Here is a 21,907-nt window from a genome sequence, read left to right on the forward strand (position 1 = left end):
AATAAACGGATGTGCAGTGACCGGATCATGACAGCTCGCCATCAAAAATCATGATTAAATTTAATGCACATATTAAAAACATATACATGCTCATCATTAAAGTATGCATGAATTCCATTTTTATTGTATTTTTTGAATCCAAAAACAAAACAAAAAAACTAAACAAATAACATCTTATTGACAGAGTGTACACTTTTAACACAGAGTGCACAGCATTGTTAATTTTTTTACTGGTCGGATGCTGAACACGCTGTTAGTCACTCTGCAGGAAAGTGCATTAATGCATTGATCTTAAACAAAATAACTGAGAGCGCGCAGGATGCATCTCACCTTGACTGACTCCCCTGAAATTGCATTGCCTTGAGTTGTTCATTGACAATGTATTGTAATCTATCTCACTTCCGAACGGCTTTATTCATCAAATATCTTTGAAACTGATTTTATTTTTTATGTGTTGACATTTTGCACAGATCCTTATGAATGGAATCTGCAATCTTTGCTGTTCTTAAGAAACCAGAAGCATTCACAGCACCGAGAGGACAGTCGACGTTGTAAGAGGAGCCTGAGGCCAAATGCATTTCTCAGTGACACAATAATGATTGCTCAATAGTGATGCCAAACTCAAGCATATTTAAACAGAAGTTAACAGCTTTTCATATTTACACTCTCTTGGTTTAACCAAAGCACAGACAGACTAACTGTTAATAATACCTGCAAACAGAAATCAGAATACATGGATGCCTTTAAAAGGCCACGGACTGAACTAACATGGTTATGCTTTCCAGACAAACCTTAACCAACAAGCTCTTTATGCCAAGTACAGGGTAAAACCATACACGATCAATTTTAATAAGAAACATGGCCTTGAAAAACAGGATGCATCATTAACATTCAAAGATTTTTTGTAGATGCATGTAAAAATTCTCAAAGGCTTGCTGTTGATTTCTTGGGTCAGCGAGTTTCAACAGCAATAATCATTCTCTGCATCACTCTGCCCTCTGCTGCACGATCTACACATTCCTGGATTTGACTTCTGTGCAACACAGTAGGCTTATTTATTATAAAAATCAATCCAAAGGTGTAAAATAATTTAGTTCTTCCTCAAAACATTGTATTTTGATTTCTAACTGAACTAATTATGTAGGCCTATAAATGTTTTCACACAAGATCACTGGGTAATCACTAAATAAATGTAAATAAGACTTCTGAGTCATAAAACTTTCAGTATCGGCTTTCAGAATATATCATAAAGGAGTTCCTCACACAGAGGAGATGGCTGGCGTTCATGGTGCTCTGTATTTATAAATAAATGTTTAACATGGTAAGTCTATATTATGATAAAAACCGTAGTCTTTACAGCATTTGTAGATTGAGCGTGACTTGTGCTGAAACTGGAACATTTAAATTTAACATTTAAATGCAGTGACAATTTTGAAAGTGAAAAAAATTCGCAGCGTTGCTCACTTGCAGTGTAAAAGTACGGTTTTTGACGTTAAATCAAATCCGTTTAAATAGATGCAGTGCACAAAAAAAACAGAAACCCTCTTTACAAAAAAGAAAATAATTTATTGCAAGAAAAACAACAAATATTTACAGTATATATACACAGTTCCCTTCAAATGTTTTTAAGTACTTAAAAATACTCTGCAGAAAATGTACTGAAACGCAAAAATATGTCTGCAAAATCAGATTTTGGTTTATGCAATCGGTTTCAGTTTACGCAGATCGGCTACCCATATTCAAAACAATCACCAATTCTTTGCCTTTTTTTGTGCTTCTATACAAACAACAGACTAAAATATGGACAATAAAAGTGCAATGCACAAAAATCTTAGAATACTGTACAAAATGTTTTAGTCCAACACCAGATGCAAGAGTAAAACTACTAAAAATGTAACATGCAAGCATTACAATCCCTCAGAACAGAGATGTTCCTATCCCAATGGTTCGGCAACTGCCTCAAAGTCTGACAAATGTCTCTGGTATCAGCCACTAAAAGTCTTTTTCAGTGCTAGGAGACATTAGCATGGTCAATAAAAAAGGGTGAGAAAAGGCACTGGACAGGTAAAAACCTATCAAAAAAAATAAATAAAATAAAAGTCACTGACTTCACAGCAGAGCTGCGATTTGCAGCATGAAAAACCTTCTCATATTGAGAACACTGAATTAGCTAAATAAATATTTGAAATATCAGAGAAAGTTAAATTGATATTTCTTCTGAAGCTGTGTAATTGTCAGTGTTTTCGAGCGAGTCAGCAGATGTATTTCTGAATAACTGGACATTAATAAATCGGTGCATCCTTAGAACCCAACATCCAAAATGCACACCACAACCTTATGTACACATTATAATCAACATTAATTCTGTCCTTCATGTTCTACCAGAATAACAGGCAATTCATCTGCTAAATAATCGTCATGTTGTAATGCTGCTTCAAGTTTCTTGGTACCTACAGTAACACATAAATGACACGGTCTTGAAGGTCAACAGCAGCTTTCGGTTTGGTATTGTGTTTTCTCAAGGGTCACTGCTCTCCTCGGCTCTGGCACTAAAACCGTTGCTCAAGAAAGCCTCTTTCTCAGGTGTGGCAGCTCCGTTTGTCTCTGTGGGTTTGAAGGTGTTGATGCCTTCAGTGTCGTTACTGGCCAGAGCCGCCTCTGTGCTGTGCCAGATCCCATAGCAAAAATAAATAACAAAACCTAGAAAGAAAAAAAAACTAAGAAGGTCAGAGAGAGCAGAGGACATTGTATATGCTTTCTGTCTATAATCAGTTTACTATGATCGTTATTAATAACTGCACCAATTTACTGAATTTTTATGTCGCAGTTATCAGCCATTCAATGCTGTGTGACAAGACGTGAATGAAGGGCAGCACTGTGTTCAATTACACGTGAGCAGCTCATGTTCCAGTCTTTTAAGCATCTCTGCATGCGCCGGGAGTTTGACATGCATTTTGGTATTATGAAATATTTTTGGCGATTGCATCATTTCTTCTACTTTTGTGGACAGTAGTTGACAGCATTTCACTAGATTTGTAACGGGAAGCATTTGTAAACCTGCTGTCACAAACTCTTAACTCTTGCAAGATGAAGAAATTAAGATTTTTACTACTAAAAAACAACAACAACAACAGTCTCTTATGCTCAACCAAGACGGCATTAATGTGATCAGAAATGTATTCCTGTGATGCAAAACAGTCTTGGTGCCCAGTTATTAATAATGTTGCTTTATTAGTATCATTCAAATACAACAGTAATATAGACAGCAATTTATAATTTCTCTCAAATAAATGAAACAGAATTCACTTTATCGTTATAAATCACTTTTGAGCAATTTTAATGTCCTTCTGTAATAAAAGTATTTTTTAATAATCTAATCCCTTTTTTTTTTTTTTATGTCAGTCTATTCATTAATCTGTTTTCAACATCAATAAGAAATGTTTCTTGTTTTACCATAAAATGTATAAATTACATTTTAAAATATATTACAATGGTTAATATATTAAGTTATTATTATTATTTTTTTTTATAAAAAATGATTAACAGTTATTTAAAATTGTAATATTTTATTACTTGTTACTATACTACATTTTACCATTTACTACATTTTTGATCAAACAAATGACCAGGAGATACTTCTTTCAAAAAGGCTTAATACTTGAACAATTTAAAATGGTAACATAATTTAAACATTATTATTATTTTTATTTGTTGTTTTAAATTAAATTAAATAAAAAAAAAAATGCATTTAGCAGACGCTTTTATCCAAAGCGACTTACAGTACATTCAGGCTAACAATTTTTCACCTAACATGTGCTCCCTGGGAATCGAACCCACAACCTTGCGCTGCTAACGCAATGCTCTACCACTTAAGCGCAATACATTAATGTCTAGTTATAAAAGAATGATAATAGTAAATATATTCAGCTTGGAAATCCAAAGACGTCTGGTAACAGAAAAAGGGTTTGAGTTCTTAATTTTGCTCACAAAAAGTCCTGTTGGAAATACTGAATTCCTTGCGTGTGGTTCAGACACAAAGTCTCAGTGTTTTTTCCATGTTTGTTGACTTACCTAAGGCCATCCAGATGGTGAAGCGCATCCAGGTGCCTCTGTCCAGCTGCATCATCAGGTACACATTAATGAACATGCTGAGGACGGGGAGGAACGGCAGCAGAGGAACCTGGGTACAAGCATCCAAACCGCTATAAACGCCCATTATAAAACTCTTTCTGTGTGTGCATACAGGTATGTGTTTACCTTAAAAGACAGCTTTGTCTTGCTCTCAGGCTGCCGGCATATTAACATGGTGATGATTAAACAAGCCAAAGCCAGAGTGACAAGAACCGCAAGAACCCAGATCTGAAATCCACCCTGAACTGCCACGACACAGAACACACACACCAGAACACCTGCAGAGGGAGGAAGTGAAACATATTGTGAAGAAGTCACGGCTGCTAAAATTAATATGTGAGCTGATTATTTCTAAACGTGCATCTGCATGTGTCTGACCTAACACACTGGTGCAGATGTTGACGGTGAAGCCGGAGAGACGAGACGGCTCCTCATTTTTGGGGAACAGAAGGTTGCTGAGGGTGCAGAGATCCTGAGATCCAGGCAGGAAACCAGCACTGCTCCCGTTAATGGATTCGGCCTCGGTTTCCTCCTGACAGCTGGCTCTCTGATACTGGACATTCACACTGGGCTGCTCTGGCTGGTACCTGAGAAAGAGGAATATATAGTAGGGTTATTACTAAAACTAAAACCATTAATAAAATATATTTTTTAAATTATTACTGTAAACAACAAAAATAATATGATACAGCATTGCGTTAGCAGCGTAAGGTTGTGGTTTCGATTCCCAGGCAGCACATGAGAGGTAAAAAATGTTAGCCTGAACGCACTGCAAGTTGCTTTGGATAAAAGCATCTGCTAATTGCATGAATTTAATTCAATTTAAAAAGTACTTGCAATGTCAGACTGCAGAATTATCAAACTCTTGTATGACAGGAATAAATCTGCAGGCTCACCTCAAGACTAAGACACAGGCCGCGACTAGTGTGTAAGCCAGCAGAGTGCCAATGGACATGAGGTCAACCAGATCCTTCAGATCAAACAGGAAAGCCATCACCGCTGAGGAGAGAAGAGGAGTGTTACTGCAGGACAATCATTCAGCTTCAAACATTTGGGTTGGGTAAGATTTCTTTGTTAAAAATAAATAAATAAATAAAATAAAGTCTCTTATCTCTCACCAAAGCTGTATTTATTTGATTAAACATACAGTAAAAACAGTAATACTGTTAAATGTTATAACAATTTCAAATGACCGTTTTCTGTTTTAATATATTTTTAAATGTAACTTATTCCTGATTTTAAAGCAGTCATTACATCAGTCGTCCGTTCGACGTGATCTTTCAGAAATCATTCTAATATGCTGATTTGCTGCAACATCTTCAATGTTGACATTTTAGAGTTCATCCTTTGTAACAACGCCTTTACTGTCACTTTTGATCAATTTAATGCATCCTTGCTGAATAAAACGTAAAAAAAACTCTAACTCACTAGTCTTGCCACGATAGACGGTGTTGACGGTGATACCGGTTTTAAGCCGCAACATCGGTTACATCACTTTCCAACCATGACACTGTCCCCACCGATGTTTTGGTTTTTAAGTATTTGTTTTTTCTTAAAATATTTATTTGAAATGAGTAAAAAGAATAATTATAAATAATTTTGTTTAAAAGAGCATACACCATAATTAAAAACTGAACGCAGCTACTATGCTTCGTACCAAGAGAGTCACGTCACAGATCAGACGTCATCTCTTCTCCCTGTGCTGCGACTAATTAAAGACGACACATTGGCCACATCGGATGAGGACAGACAACTGACAGCCAACCTGAAAACTGGCATCATATCTATTTTAAGGGGGTCACACACCGGACGAGAAGCGCAGCGCCAAGTTTTTAAAATCCGAACACATGTATGCATGCCGGCGGTGACATTTGGCATCTGTTCCCAGCTACGACTCAGGAGGCTGTTCATATTCCTGCTGCGCCACAGAGCTCCATCTGCATAGTTTTATATTAAATTAGCTGGAAATTGAGCTTGTGCATATAGAATCTGCGCGTCTGGTGTGCGATACCTCGAGATGTACTAAACGCAGCACAGTGCTTCTCATCCGGTGTGTGTCCGCCTTTAGACGAGAAATATGCTGTGCCAGAAGAGAGCCGGCAGCTCATGCCTACTTGCTTCTGGACTCACTACCGGGACCATGACATGACTGTTGACGAGACCAAGAAATGGTCATCCTCAGAGGAACCCCATGAGAGAAGAGGGAGAACAAAATGAGGAGGAAGTCGACGTCGAGCCGCAGCCCAAAAAAAAAAAAAAAAATCTCTAGAAGCACTGTTAATAAATGTCAATTTATAGTGTTTTTATTTAGTAAGCTTAAGTTTTCATATTCATTTCTTATTTATGTGGTTTTATCTTATTTAAAATTTGTGTAATTTATTCAGGACTATTTTATTTTCTTATTCGTTTTAAAAACGTTATAATATTGGCCAAGCAGTAGGACGTTATATGGTTCTTATTTGTTTGGGTCCACTTTTTTTCTTTTTTTTCTTCAGCCTATACATGTTGTTATTTTTATACGTTATTTTAATAAAAGGTCTGGATTTAATATCAGTGAGTTTTTTTTTTTTTGTCCATTCAATTGATGGTGATACGGGTATTACCGGTGTCATCACACGTCGATTAACCGGTGGTAAATTTTCCTCACCGCGGCAACCCTAGAACTCACCCCAATTTTTTCAACTGTAGTGTTAACATTAATAGTGAATTGTAAACATAATTGTGGCATCTCAAATTTTATAATCACCACAAGTCATTAATAAAAATAGACAATCTGTTAAACCTTGTCAAAACATTAAGAAATGCTTAAAGATGTGTCATATTTAAAGGTAAACCGAGCACCATCATTTGCTCATTTAGATTCTGTGCAACCTGTGTAATGACAGCTGACATTGCATATCCTCTCACAGCATTGCCACATATCTGATTTTGTACTAGCAGTAATGCAGAAATAGAAGTCTGATTAAAAATGACTGTGTTTGCATTTAATGCTTAACATGCGATTAAAAGGTTGTAGGTGATTTAAAGTACACTGTGAAGTACATTTAAAACATTATTTCTAAATATAAATATTATGAATTACACTGACGTACCTTTTTCATATGGGATTGATCATAAATCTTACAGAAAACTGACACATGGATGCTGCTAGAAACTAAGGGTTAATTCGTTTCTCCTCTACGCTTATCAAACAGAAGCCCTGCCACCATGGTGGCGATGACGGGTGTCTTCCTCTCACTGACGCGAGACAGGAAGGTGAACATCAGACTGTCGTTTGCGATGGCAAAGATAATGTGTGGCAGTGGGAACGGAGCCCAGCAGACTACACAAGCAGGGGAGGGAGGATCAGTGGATATATGATCTCAATCTGAACATCAAGCACGAGCCCGGTTCAGAAAATGATGAATTTAAAGAAGAGCAAAAGCTCAATATACCCCTTATAGTTCAGCTCCTCGATTTAAGTTTAACAATTTATGTTTTTTATTCAGAATCATGATCAAACTGTCGGTCTGTGTTGCTTTGTATAGTCTACTTACAGTTTACTGTCAATGCTGCAATTCCCTGAACATAAAGGCTAATATAAAGCCTACTGTTAGCACAGAAAATGCAGTTCTGCCGTGGCTATAGGTCATTTTTGGCATTGCTGGAGCTTAGAGGATAAGTTTAGTTCATATTTGTTCATGGTGATGTTTGAGAGGTAGTCGGCCGGACCGCTGTGAGATCTGTAAAGGAGCGAGTCTGTTCGCAGATGAATGAGAGTCCTCACCTGCCACTATGCCTGAGGTTACTGTGGCCATTATAGGAGTTTTGGATCTTTCATTGATGTTGGCCAAGAACTTGAAGAGCAGCCCGTCTTCAGCCATAGCCCAAATTACACGGGGCATCGGGAACATGGAGCCCAACAGACTAGTTCAGGGCAGAGAAACAGATTCACACCATGCAGTGCAGTTAGCTTGTGCACGTAACATCTTCAACAAATCCCTAACCCTAACAGAACTTAGACACCACCTGTGTAGTTCTTACCTGGTGGACAAAGCACAAAGGGAACCAACGGCCACTGCGTATGTCGCTCCTTCCCAGCCCACATATTTGAAGGCCACGGGCAGAGGGCTGTTCTTATCCAGCATGTAGTACGGCATCATCATCGTGAGGGCGGCTGATACGCCAAAGTAGGCAACGAAACAGATGAGAAGAGATGCTACAATACCAATAGGTATCGCCCTCTGAGGATTCTTCACCTCTTCACCTGGAACACAGAGAACGAGAGAGGAAAAGGCCTTTATTTACACAGGAAGTATTTGACTTATAAATGTCTTCAAATGACCACAACCACATGAAATCGGACTTAAATGTGATCATTATATGTTACTGTTGTTTTAGAATGCATCTCAGAGTCAAAATAGATTCAGATGTATTTAAAATGTAGAACTCACTTGTTGTGGCGATACAATCAAACCCGACGAAAGCGTAGAAACAGGTGGCAGCACCAGACAGAACTCCAGAGAAACCGAACGGCATGAAGCCGCCCACACCCAAACTCTCTTCAGACGGCAGCGGCTCTGACATACTGGAAATACAAAGGCGACAATATAAACCGTTTCTAGGAGCATTCAAATTTTTCCTTTTTCACATTATGATTTAGATTATCATTGGATTAGATTCAACTTTGTCACTGTGGAGCAGAGTACAAGTACAGGGCCAATGAAATGCAGTTAGCATCTAGCCAGAAGTGCAAATAGCAATATGTATATAAATTAGTGCTGGGCAATGATATATTTTTTTAAAAAACTGTGATTAATCGCATTATTGTCTTTTTTCCCTTGTAAAAGCTCAGTTGATTTTCATTACTGAAGTAGTATAATTTTTTTTTAATTTAAATATTACCGCAAAATAGCTTTTATTAATGATATGCAAATATTAAAGGCAGTACAACACACGCTACGATTTAAATATCAAATTTATGTTCACAGTACAGTAATATTGGGGGAATTTTTGGTTACTTTATATGCAATTTAAAAAAATGTCTCAAGAACAGGCTTCATTTTCTTTTAAGTTCTGCTTTCTAAATGCATATTATTGTTCTTACTATAAATGGTTTAACTACAAATATTAAAAATTCTTCATTTTTTGACCTTATAATGTTTAATCCTGTCATATTTCAATCTTCTGGTGAAAACGACAGACTTCTTTCTGTTGAAGCAATTACTAATGTTTTGAATTAGCTTTATATTTAATTTTCTTTTTTTTAATTGCTTCTGATTAGCTTTATTTTGTTTTTATTTCAGTTTTAGTAATTGCGTTTAGTTACCTTATATTTTCAGCTTTACCTCATTTAACACAAATTATACTTATTTGTTTTTATTTTAGGTTTTCACTTTGTCCACATCTCAAAATCCAATCAACAATCCAATAGGAATGATTCTTTTCTTTTTCTTTTTTTTTAAATATGGAAGGAAAGATCTGTTGACTTTCAGCAAAAAATACTTTTTCCTTGCTTCTTTTTGGTCAGTAATAAAACCTATACTTCACAAAATATACTGTGCTTCTATCAAATGGGGGAAAAAAACTAAACAAGGTTCTTTACTTCTCCAAGGATGTGTGGTTGAGGATTTTCTTAGGATCCAGGTTCCAGTTATCGAGGGTTCCTTTGATCAGGCCTGACACCACCACAAACATCAGCACCAGAACATTGACGCAGGTGAACACCTTATTGACCATAGCGGACTCCTTCACCCCAAACGCCAACAAAGCTGCAGAACAAACATACACAACATTTCTATTTGTTAAATTCCTCAACACACACAGCCTGATGTAGATTTGTGTAACCTGACTCTCAGTGGCTTACCTGTCAGTATGAGGATGATGAGCACAGCAAACATGTCGGGATACTCGGCTAACACTCCAGGGGCATTTATCCTCATGTGTAACCTGCAGAAATCCTCTATATGTTTCCCAGTGAGCTCATCAAAGGTTGCACTCCAGGCCCGAGCAACACTGGACGTTCCTGAGACAGGGAACATTGTGAGAATGGTCAGGCAACATGGGTTATAACTACTAGTTGACCATCAATATTTGTCATTTCTAAATGACTGCCATTGTCCAATTGCAGAGAGGCTGCGCGAGCCTCAACTGATGCAACCTTGAAACTGTTTATAAATTTTTTTGGTCATCAGCCACCGTTTAAACTAAAAGTAATCAAATCAGAATAATTTGAGCCAAAGTTTCAGTGCTGCCCAAGTTATTGTTTGTTATTGATGTATTAATCATGTTGCTTGTCTGGTCGGGCTAAGTTATAAAGAAATCCTGGCCCACTTGAAGCATTCTCACCTATGATATAAGACAGGATGAGGTTCCAGCCAGTGATGAAGGCCCACAGCTCGCCCACCGTCACGTAGCTGTACAGATACGCAGAGCCCGTCCTGGGAACACGCGCTCCGAACTCAGCGTAACACAGTCCGGCCATGACTGAGGCTAATGCTGCAATCAGAAAGGATAGGACGATAGCCGGACCAGAGTTTTCCCGCGCCACGGCCCCAGCCAGAACATAGACGCCGGCGCCCAATGTGCTGCCCACTCCCAGGGCCACCAGGTCAAAGGTGTTGAGGCATCGGGAAAGACGAGACTCCTCTGTGCTGCAGTCGACTATCTTCACTCGCAGAAGCTGCTTTCCAAAGTCTTTTAGGTTGGTAAGGGCCATGTTGATTTCTTTAAGCAATCACACACACAGAGACACACACACACACACTCTTCACTGTAGGGCCAATGACCTGGAAAAGAAAAGAGAGAGAGATTGATAACTATTCTGATAAATCTACTACTTTGTCAAAAAAAAAAATAAAAAAAAAAATAATAATAATTGAAATAGAAGATAAAAAGTATAGGCTATTTATTATGCTACAAGTGAATGTAGGAATCTATAGATCTGATAGACGTATCTTATAACTCTTACTACAATTTCTGTCATGTCATTAAATGTGTACTCACAAAATGGACTACAATCTGTAAGCAATTTACCCAGCACATGTATATTTAGAAAAACATTCAATCAAACTACGAAAAGTATTTTCGAACCTCTGTATTCTAAGGTTATTAAATGATGCAAGAAGCGCGACCCTGACATAAGCTGGGAGAGTCTCAAGAGTGATGATATTTGAGCCTGGTACTACCACCACAACCAGCGTGATTTCTCTTCCTCTTCCTTACTGGAATAGCTGTAAGCCAAGAGCAGACTGGACCTTACAGTAGGATCTTTTAATAAACACAAGTGCAAAGCTAACGTCACTTACTGATCATATTTAGAGACATCAAGATGCACGTGTTATAAATATACTGTACACAAATAAACAGATGAATGTGCGCTTATAGGTACCATTCCCTTTTACAGTTTACAGCCTTATTTCATCAGCTTCTAACATGGGAGATGAAAAGCTTTGATATTTGGGTCATAAAAACAATTTATTTATTTTTTAAGGTGAAATAATGACATTAGCATGTTCTTGACCTCTATTACATTCTTGCTACTGGTAATACATCACAGCTAAAAGAGAAAACTACTTCACAATATTCCATTGGTGTTTGATTACACAAAGGGAAGACATCAGAAGATAGCCTAAATTAGTTTGAAATACCCATATTGAGTCTCCCAGAAGGCCACTGAGAAACCCTTAAACACATAACATCATTTAGTTCCATTGCATCATTTAGTGAGAAAAACCAATAACGGGTTTCATGGGAAACTCAACAAAAAAACAAACAGCAGGACATTAAATCCACAGAGGCTGCGAAGTCTGAACTTTCAGATCTCTTTCTTACCAACTCAAAATATCAAAGCGAGGAAATCTTCAAAATACAGATGAAGTCCGGCTATTCTTTTCCCCTGAGCTCTGGATTTGCTTCAGCTCCTCGTCCAGGTGTCAAACACAACGAAGATTTGTAAAGTAAAACCTTTGATGATGCCTTTTCTCTCTTAGTTTGTATTAACGTGTGTTTGCCTGTAGCACGAGTCAAATGCCTTTGTGGCAACTAACTCATTCGAAGCTCGGGCCACAAATAGCACACGGTGAGGTCAAGTGATGACCAGCAGCTGCCGTGGTCACAGACGTCCTACAGTGACTCACTCCATCAGATTCTGGTTTCTGTCTGTCTCTGTCTTCCCTCACGAAGCACCTCTGACGCTTCGGGCTAGATAACAAAGTTGTTCTAGAGATCTCAGCCCTTAAATGATATTTCATATATATGCTTTGATAGAACACTGTGCAAATGATTTACTCATGTCGCTTCAAACCCACATGACTTCACTATGGCATACACAAAGATGATGTTTAGAAGAATGTTCATGCTGCTCTCTGCCATACAATAGCAGTTCATGATGGCCATGGCTTCAAGTTCCAATAAGTCTGAAACTCCTAAATGGATTAACAATTAGATGGGAAGAAAAAAACGGCAATGCTTTTGCCATTGCTTGTAAAAGCATTGAAATATACTAATTCAATTATTTCTATCACAATCACTGACGAAGTTTAACAGAGGAACTCTAGATTTTTGTTTTGTGAACAGATTTTTTTTTCTTGGGGGCTGGGGGGTTACTTTCAAAATATGTCAATCAATTATATATGTTGAAACCTAGAACATCAGAAAATTGAAGTTTTGACACCAAACGCTATTGATTTTGCACTTTGGTAGCCAGATTTTATACTTTTCTGTCATGTTTGAAGCGTGAAGGCCCCACTCACTTTTAACTCTTTCCCCACCAGCGTTTTTGGAAAAACACCGCCAGTATTTTTTATGATTTTCACTAGGTTCTGTACGACTAATCGCATGCGATTACTGCGATTATAAACTTAAAGAGCACCTATCATGGAATTTTGAAATTGACCTTTCATGTAGTGTGTAACATAGATCTAAGTGAACAAAAACATCCTGCAAAGTTTGAAATATGACAGTGCACCGTATATAAAGTTATTGTCTTTCAAAAGTAAGAGTCGACTCTTAGTCATTTTTATGAATCGTTAGAAGACCGAAGCTTTTTCTCTGACTAGATGACGTCAACTTGTCAAGTTATTTGAATACGATACGCCCACTTATTGCGCTCCAAGACGCCAGTGAAAACTAGAAAACATCATGGCGACGAGACGCTGTGTTCTGAAGTGCGACTCAAAAGAAAACTTTTTTCATCCGCCCAAGGATGAGCATTTGAAGACTAAGTGGCTACAATTCATATATACAACTGTACCACAGAAGTATAGTCCGAGCCTTGTGCTTTGTTCACGCCATTTTGAAGACGATTGCTTTACCGGCTGATAATGAAGGAAGGTTCAGTTCCAAGTGTATTTGCATCAGCTTCCTCCTCCGTATCACAACCTGTAAGTGTTATTAATAATTTTTGCTTTTATGTTTTATGTAGCATGCTTAATGATTGTTTGGTTTGTTGTGTAAGCACCGTTTAGCTTCTAGGTCTTCAATGGCAATTGTATTGAGATATGTGAATTGTTTGTTGTTGTTTTCGGAGTTTTCTTTAAGAATAGAGGCATACCTCGTAGTAATGTAATGTTACAGCTTTTTTTGGGGGGGGGGGGGGGGGGGGGGGTGTAAAAACGTTATGTTTATGCATCGAGTTAACGAAAACAAAGACTGATTGTGCTTTTACAATATGAACTGTACTCGCTTACGTCACGTAAAGGCGGGGTTTTGAAAAGTGAATCACTAAACGAATCATTTGAGAATCGCTGTCAAAACAGGTAAAAATAAATACATATTATAAGAAAACTAAAGTCTTTTTTGTCATTGCATGCATGCAAAACTGTTGTTGGGGACTTCTAAAACAATATTTGGAATAGGGCTGCACGATATTGGGAAAAATTTACATTGCGATATTTTATTTTTCTGCGATATATATTGCGACATGAAATAAAAAAATATTCTTACAAACAAAAATGGGGTGAGCAAACTTACATTCTCATTTTAAATGATTTAAACATCGACACCATCGTGTCAATTGATTAATATGCGCGAGGGAGAGAGAGCAAGACATCGCTCGTGTTGTTTGAAGACATTGAGAGTGCAGCCGGGGCTTTGCGCGCGCGCGCTCTCTCTCTCAGGCCGGTGACAGGTGCAATATAAATAGGTGTCGGGTCTATTTCTTTCTAGCATGCACGTGTTTTCCGCGCCGACGCGCGTCTCATGCAGGCAGTCTGCAAGCTCTAACCTGTTAACATGGGAGCCGAATTAAAAACGGACACGCCACGCAGCTGAGACGCTTGCGCCACGCATCTAGTGTGTCGCTTGCCGCGCGTGCGCGCTCTTTGGCCCATACAGTAAATGAATAACAGATCAACTACGACAGCCTACTTCGCACATCCTGCGATGTGACTATCGTGGATTTGTACATCGCGATATCGATGCTTAAACAACACATCGTGCAGCCCTAATTTGGAACATTTTAAATGCCATATTAGGTGCTCTTTAATATTGCGTAGCTTGTCAGCGAACTACGACTCTGTATATTAAGTGCCGCTCCACCAGTTTTAATGTCAATGCTGGTTGTTGTTGAATTTCACATTGTTTTTCATTTGCATATTCAGACAGATGAGATCGCTTGTTTCTGCATTTTCCTTGCATGTGTTTTTGATCGTCACATTCTAGACTCATTCAGGAGATGCGTAATAGTGCCCCGAGCGTATAATAGCAAGAACACTGAATATTCTGTGTTTGGCAGGGAAGCGTTGTCTCATGAAACCCAGAATCTTCAGTGTTTGCTGGGGACAGAATTAATGGTATGCAAGTTCCACAAAATACCTTTTGTGTTCCACTGAAAGCAATTCATATGATTTTGGAACAACATGACCAGTGGTCGTTTTGTCTTATTTTGAACTAAAGTCATCTTGAGGCCCCTTTGAAAGTTTCCTGAGGCCCTGGGACCCTGGTTGAGAACCACTAAACTAAGCAAAACAACCACTTACTAGGAAGCTCTTCTCAGTGGATGCCTGTCGACGTTACCATTTATGTTCTGGGGGCTGTTTATAATGGAACACAGCATGCGTATTATACAGCCTAACACTGCTGTGTGGCAACACATGATTACGCAAGGAATACTGGAACATCTGCCACTCACAGCCTTGAAGACTAATAAATAAGCACATCCATATCTAATTTAAACCATAGCAACACACGCACGGAAACTCGTACTTCCGTTAAATGTTAATCCAGTCAATGGGCTGGGAGAGGGCCTTGCCCCATTTTCCACCAATCACAGAGCACTGGCAGAAACCTGAGGCATCTGAACACATCAGTTGGTCACATTGTGTTCGCTCAAACACACACCTCTTCAGTCAGGTCATGATGCCCAGGTCAACTGACTCAGACTTTTTGTTGAGACAAATGTTAACATCTAATTAGATCAAAGTTGCACTGAGGAATCTGAGGCATGTGGATGTACATCTAGCACAACTACTATACAATGCAGGGATGCACGATCATGATGTTTCATGGCCGATTCCGATACCGATTTTTTTTTACAAGCAAACTGGTTGCTTCCGATTTCCGATTTTTGTTATTTATATTTAAGCAACTAACAAGAAAGAAGGAAAGTGTGCATAAACAAGATGTTTATTTGGTATTTACTAGGCCAAAATAGCTTTTCAAAAACACTTAGCTTTTGTTTTTGAATTGGGTTGAAACTACATAGAACTGGCCTTAAATGAAAAGATTAACTGTAACCATGTGAAATTAAAGGCAACGACTGCATAGTTCTACAGTCCAAACAACACAATCAACACACGTTCAATAAGAGGTTTTTTAATCAGCATTCAGTATTTGTTTTAGTTTTTAAATTTGGTAAAAAAAAAAAAAATAAAATAAAGGTCTTTACCAGTGAGACTAAATAAAAGTATGCTATATACATTATTCCAAAATGTTAAAAACAATTAATGTTGGTGCGAATGAAACAAAGATGCAAAGTGTTTCATTCATCCAATTAAAAAAAAAAATATAGGGTACTGATTCACATCAAAATTTTTTTACTTGAGCCAATGAAAAATAAATAACTATTGTCTCAAGTAAAATTTTTTTAGATGTGAATCATTACACTAAAATGTTTAAAAAAAAAATACTTGCACACAAATGACAGCAAATGATTACAAGTATGTGCACGCGGGCGCACTTCCGGAAAAAATCGGCCGAAAAAAGACCAAAAACTGGCCGATTGCCGAACGCGTATTTTAAGCAAAAACCGTCCGAGAAAAGCATTCTTTCCTCGTTTATGTGGGCCGTCCGAAGCATTGATTACAATGTGTTCATTGTCAAACTCTAAAATCAGATTATTATATATATATATATATATATATATATATATATATATATATATATATATATATATATATATATATATATATATAAAAAACTCCATTATTTTATTTGGAAAAAAATATTTATTTTATTTTATTAACAAAATAGTTAAGCTTGTCTTGCATATTTTTTTTCATTCGATCAGATAACATTTTAAGCTGTCATGTGGTCATGTTACAATTTACCCCACCTACCGGGGCATGTTGTCACATTTCACTTCCATTTTTTTTAGGGTAAATAAAGTAAAAAGCATACACTGTAATTATGGAACAAAGCGACATATTTGTACTAGACAAGTGTAAAATTACTGTGGATTATATATATATATATATATATATATATATATATATATATATATATATATATATATATATATACATATATTCTGAACCCCACAGCTCTTCCCTAACGTTACAATAAACATTAAAGGCAGTGCTAATGTCACGCTGTCGTTTGCATGGGAATCTGATATAATGTTGTTCTATGGTATGGTAAATTATTTTACGTGAATATAAGTATTACATGTGAATACTGGTGGTGTGATCAGATCAGCTCATCTATATGATTACACCTAAACCTAACCTTAACCATGAGTAATCCCTAAAATCAGAGGAAATGATAGATGAATGACTCTGATGTACAAGCACCAAACACTGATTTTAAGCATAAACTTCACAAAATCTATAAACTGGTTCTTCAAATCTGATTGGTTAATCACAATGTTGTTCCAGGGTCAACAACGATGTTGTCCCAGGAACATGTCTCACTTGGTAAAATCAGGTTAGGCTGAGTGAACTTATCCATCTTCATTTTCATTTTATGTTATGAAACAAAACGTAAACAATCGTTTAACGTTACCACAGTTCGTTTTCTTCGCATCTGCACGATTCAAATGAATGGACAGCTCCTTCTTCAGAACGGCAATGGTTGCAGAATCACGACGAATTTGCAGATATACAAAGTAGCAAAAAAAAAAATTCCCGCATTTTTTAAAGTCATAACAAAGCGGAGTCACGCCCCATTCGTTCACTAACGTCGATTCGTTTAGTGAATCGATTTGTTCAGACGGTTTGGGGGCGAAACGATTCGCGTGAAACATCAAATCAAACGAGTTCCAAGTGCCCATTGTATATGACTTCTCTGCAGCAACATAAACATTTAGTTGCATACACTAGATACGCAGTTTATTAAGGGATATAAATCAGCATGCACATATATATATATATATATATATATATATATATATATATATATATATATATACATATACATATATATATATATATATATATATATATATATATATATATATATATATATATATATATGGGTTTGTTTCTTCAAAATTTCTCAAACAGTTTATAATGTTGAGGTTTCGAGAAAGGGTTAACGCGAATCGGCTCCTTTGAATCATAAGAATCACTTCAAAAATGCTTTGTTCACCGATCCGAATGCAATGTGCAAATACAAAAACTGAACCAACCAGTTTAAAACCACAGAAAAAGGCAAAAGTGAGAACTAATTGCCACAAGTTATGTTTGTGGTCATGCGTTCCTTGTGTTATGTTTAAGGCTTGGCCCTTCAATTCCACTTGCATCCGGCTACTGTATAATGAATTACAGCGCGCTACTAATACAAGGACGTGCTAACTATTCCTAATTCCTCATAATTCTGGGGGGGGGGGGGGAACATTAATAATTACAACAGGTTTGTTTAACCAACGCAAATTGATTCCCGCAACAATAATACGGCAGACAGATAAACTTCTAAATGAATTCATACGACATCTCGTCATCTCTCAAAGGGAAGCGTTGCATCAGCCCTTATGGAGAGCAGGTCACACCATGTGCGTCGCAGACATGAGATGGGGCAGGAAGAAGGCTAACAAGAAATCTTTCGAAGTGTCATAAAGTTAACGTAGATGAACATTAATGCATAATATTAAATAGTTTAAATGCACGTGCCTCAATCTTACCTAGTAAAGAGTCTCCAACATGCGTCCTCAGAACTGACAGCTTCGAGCACGACGAGAAATATAGAAAAAACCCGCTGGACAGCTGGTACTTCACCTTCTATCCATACCAGAGTACTTTACAATAAAATACTAAGCCTTAAATCGAGAAGGGTGTTCTTAAACCCTGAGGAAATCCCACCCATAAGGTAATATTGGCGGGTCGTCTCAAAGAAACATCCTTCCGCGTGTGCCAACACCCAAAACGCGCGAGACGACGAACCCGCGTGCACTGTAAAGAGTTCCTTATTTGCATAGGTACATTTATTGATATTCAATCTGGAGCTACCTTTTCTTGTCCATCTGTTCACTCGTTTCTGCTCATGCAGCTTAAACTGTTAATAACCCTGTCATAGCCTACGCAATTCTCTAAGGTCTCTCTAAATTATCATCATGATCCAAACTTTGCTGAGAAAACATGTTTTACACAATCTACCTCATGCCTTCTGTCGTCTGATTGAAAGTTCACGCTTTATTAGCAAATAAACTCCTTTTATTGTACTTCCCCCAGGTCGTGGTTCCTGTGTTTTACTGTAAAATCATCACCATAGCCTATATATATATATATATATAGTAACTAGAATAAAAATGATGTTATTAGCAATAGGCCTGGTGAACATTTAGTAGACTGAAGCTGAGATAAATTTGATTATCCATTCATAATAAAAATGTAAGTTTTTTTTTTTTTTTATGTTAGCTCAATGTTTTCTTAAAACATACTAATTGAGCCATGAAAGCCTGATGCATAAAATATAATACTCAAAAAGAGAACATGCAAAAAAAATAAAAAAAAAATAAAATAAAACAAATTATTGTAATTACTGTAATTTCATATGCCAGACTTTACAGGGATAAGTTATAAACAAGTTATAAAGCTTGTGTCATACAGATGCACTATATGAAAAACCCCATACAGAAACAAATACTGTACAGTATTGGCGAGCAAGAAAAACTGTTTATATAGATTTATAAAAAATTTCCCACTCAGATATGACAACGGGTTCAAGTTGGCCGTGTTAATTTGATGCATTGTCCAACAAAAACTTGCATGCTTTTAAGTGAATTAAGCTCTGTGTTTACACCACTACACTATTGACAACATACAATGGACCGGTTTTGCCTGTGAAATTTCACCAAAATTTTGTGAACTAACCTTTAGATGCATGTGTATTTTGTTATTGTAAGCACGCATCTTTGTGAAGGACATAAACGCTTTAAAACTGTTTTAGTGCAAATGCAGTAGTTTTCAGAATGAAGGCATGAAGTAAACTGGCAACAAAATATCCCTATTCACAGAGAATATATTGATTAAAGCAAGTCGAGCTGTATGTATATATTATACTGCTGCTTCCTCATTCTAGCTGATTTCTTCAATGAAACCTTTGATAGTTTGAGTCTGACGATGGAAAAAGGTTCCTCAAAACATGCACCTTATCCAAACTCAGAAACATCTGTTGGCTGACTCACCAATAACACAGGGTTCCTTTGTTGCAAACAACTAAGGACTTTTCCAGAAGTCTGTTCTGAGAAAGATCCTAGTGAATTCTTTCAAAAAACATAACATCTTAAAACAGAACTGGGCTACACAGAGTAAAATAGCGGGGATTTTTCAATGCATTTTCATTCAAGCTACATTGATATGTGACAACAAGTGACTGTCATTATGAATGTGATGTGTAAGCTAACTTCTTTAGAATGTTTGCTCTGGATTTAACAACACCAAGTGCGGTGTTATTTAGCACACACCTGGAGCCGTGGCCTGCCATATTTTCTGCAGAGCAATTGGGGTTCTAGGTGTCTTGCTCAAGTCACCTCAGTCGTGGATATTGAAGGTAAAAGAGAGCACTGTAAGTAAACAAGTGGTCAAGTGCAAAGAATGCAAATGTGCATATTGGGCCAGGTCCGTTTCATTCAAGCACACACTTAGCACTGTTTTAAATGTACAGCTCCTGAATAGAATTTAAAACATTGAAAGTTGTGGAATACTGAACCAGTTTCAGGTCAGAAACCTTTTTGTAATCTTTTTGTCATTTTAAAAGTGTCAGTATTCATTTTAATGTAATTTAAATTAAATGATCTTGCCCTCTGATACTCGGTGCATTGATCACACCTTTTGATAACACACTGGATGGATATTACATTGTATATCAGCTTGGTAATCTAAAAGCTTGCACTACAGTATTCTTTTTGGTAACAATTTGCACAAAGGAGTTGCACAATGTTGGATTTAATATTTTTCAACACATTCCCATGCAGGGAGAATTTGGGGCGTGGCTGCTGTTTACCTTCACCAAGTAGGGATTACTGCAGGCTGGAGCAATGGGTGTGGCAAAAGGTAGAAAAAGTTCTTCATGATTGGTCAACAAAGCTGTCAGTCAGGGTGTGGGGGAAGGGTTAGAGCTGGATTAAGAGTAGTTTCTGGTGTACTGATTCACCTTTCGGCATGCCCATTGCTCCGGGCTGCAGCTACTCCTGAACCAGTGTGGAAAAAGACATTCAGATTTTGTTTGTTGTAATGTTTGGGTTTCAATTGATACAACAAACTAGTGGAGTTTCTTCTCAACAGGTAAGATAAACGTCAAGGATTTCTAATATGTTGAACCTTTTGTTGAAAGTAGTCTACATTTACCTGTTGAGACAGATAAACAAAAATTAAATTGTGCATGGAAATTGGTTGTTTAACTTGGACTACACTACAGTATATGGCTGGGGTTCTCAAGTCTGGCCCTCGAGTACCGTTTATCCACTGATGCTGCGTGCCGGAGCTGGAGCCGGTGCTTGGCTAAGAGTGGCAATCTTTCAGAAACGGCTCATGTTTCCACTGGCAGGAAGCAGAACCCTCTATGTGAGGGGTCACCAAACTCGGTCCTGGAGAGTTTAGCTCCAACTTTAATCAAACACACCTGAACCAGCTAATCAAGGTCTTACAAGGTATACTTGAAACGTCCAGGCAGATGTGTTGAGGCAAGTTGGAGCTAAACTCTACAGGACATCGACTCTACAGGACAGAGTTTGGTGACCCCTGCTCTACGGCATTGATTGTTAAATATTGCGGAAGGAGAGCACTGGTCTCATCTGCCGACAAGGGCTGATTGAGATATTTAATTGTTGTTCTTAATGGTGTTCATTTACCGGAACTCAGAAAAATAGTGTCTGTAGTAGAAGCTCCACCGACTGACTTCATAGGTTCCCCTGTTCAAGATCAGAAATGTTTCAGGGCCGGTTCAGCATCAGGATCTGAGCACCATCTCTGGATTTTATGCAGTGGAAAAGTACAGCCTGGTTCCCAATTGGGCTCCGGCTCTGACACCAGCCCTGGTGGAAAAGTGGTAGAGGTCCACTTTCCTGCAGAGTTTAGCTCCAACCGGAATCAAACAAACAAGCAGGTGAGTTTGATCCCGGTTGGAGCTAAATTCTGCAGGA

At 37.7% G+C, this 21,907-nt stretch overlaps 1 protein-coding gene across 5 annotated transcripts in view; it reads right to left on the reverse strand.

The window, feature by feature from the left end:
* Nucleotides 1-18,703, reverse strand: part of LOC113058741 (high affinity cationic amino acid transporter 1-like) — a 48,524-nt gene extending 29,821 nt beyond the window's left edge. Inside the window, exons 1-12 of one of the 5 annotated variants that reach the window (XM_026226919.1) lie at nt 18,449-18,700; nt 10,459-10,898; nt 9,977-10,135; nt 9,716-9,881; nt 8,565-8,698; nt 8,155-8,377; nt 7,898-8,037; nt 5,028-5,130; nt 4,510-4,718; nt 4,258-4,409; nt 4,072-4,180; nt 2,519-2,700 (exon numbers count right to left, since the gene is read on the reverse strand). In XM_026226919.1, the coding sequence (XP_026082704.1) occupies nt 2,519-2,700; nt 4,072-4,180; nt 4,258-4,409; nt 4,510-4,718; nt 5,028-5,130; nt 7,898-8,037; nt 8,155-8,377; nt 8,565-8,698; nt 9,716-9,881; nt 9,977-10,135; nt 10,459-10,828 (1,947 nt within the window). In that variant the 5' untranslated portion in view covers nt 10,829-10,898; nt 18,449-18,700. Of the gene's footprint in view, nt 1-1,637; nt 2,701-4,071; nt 4,181-4,257; nt 4,410-4,509; nt 4,719-5,027; nt 5,131-7,897; nt 8,038-8,154; nt 8,378-8,564; nt 8,699-9,715; nt 9,882-9,976; nt 10,136-10,458; nt 10,899-11,943; nt 12,189-17,331; nt 17,482-18,448 lie in introns of those variants that run through there. The other 4 variants (XM_026226920.1, XM_026226921.1, XM_026226922.1 and 1 more) reach the window with 4 other exon arrangements.
* Between the last annotated feature and the right edge of the window lie 3,204 nt (nt 18,704-21,907).

This window comes from Carassius auratus, chromosome 40 (assembly GCF_003368295.1).
Source record: "Carassius auratus strain Wakin chromosome 40, ASM336829v1, whole genome shotgun sequence".
NCBI lineage: Eukaryota > Metazoa > Chordata > Actinopteri > Cypriniformes > Cyprinidae > Carassius > Carassius auratus.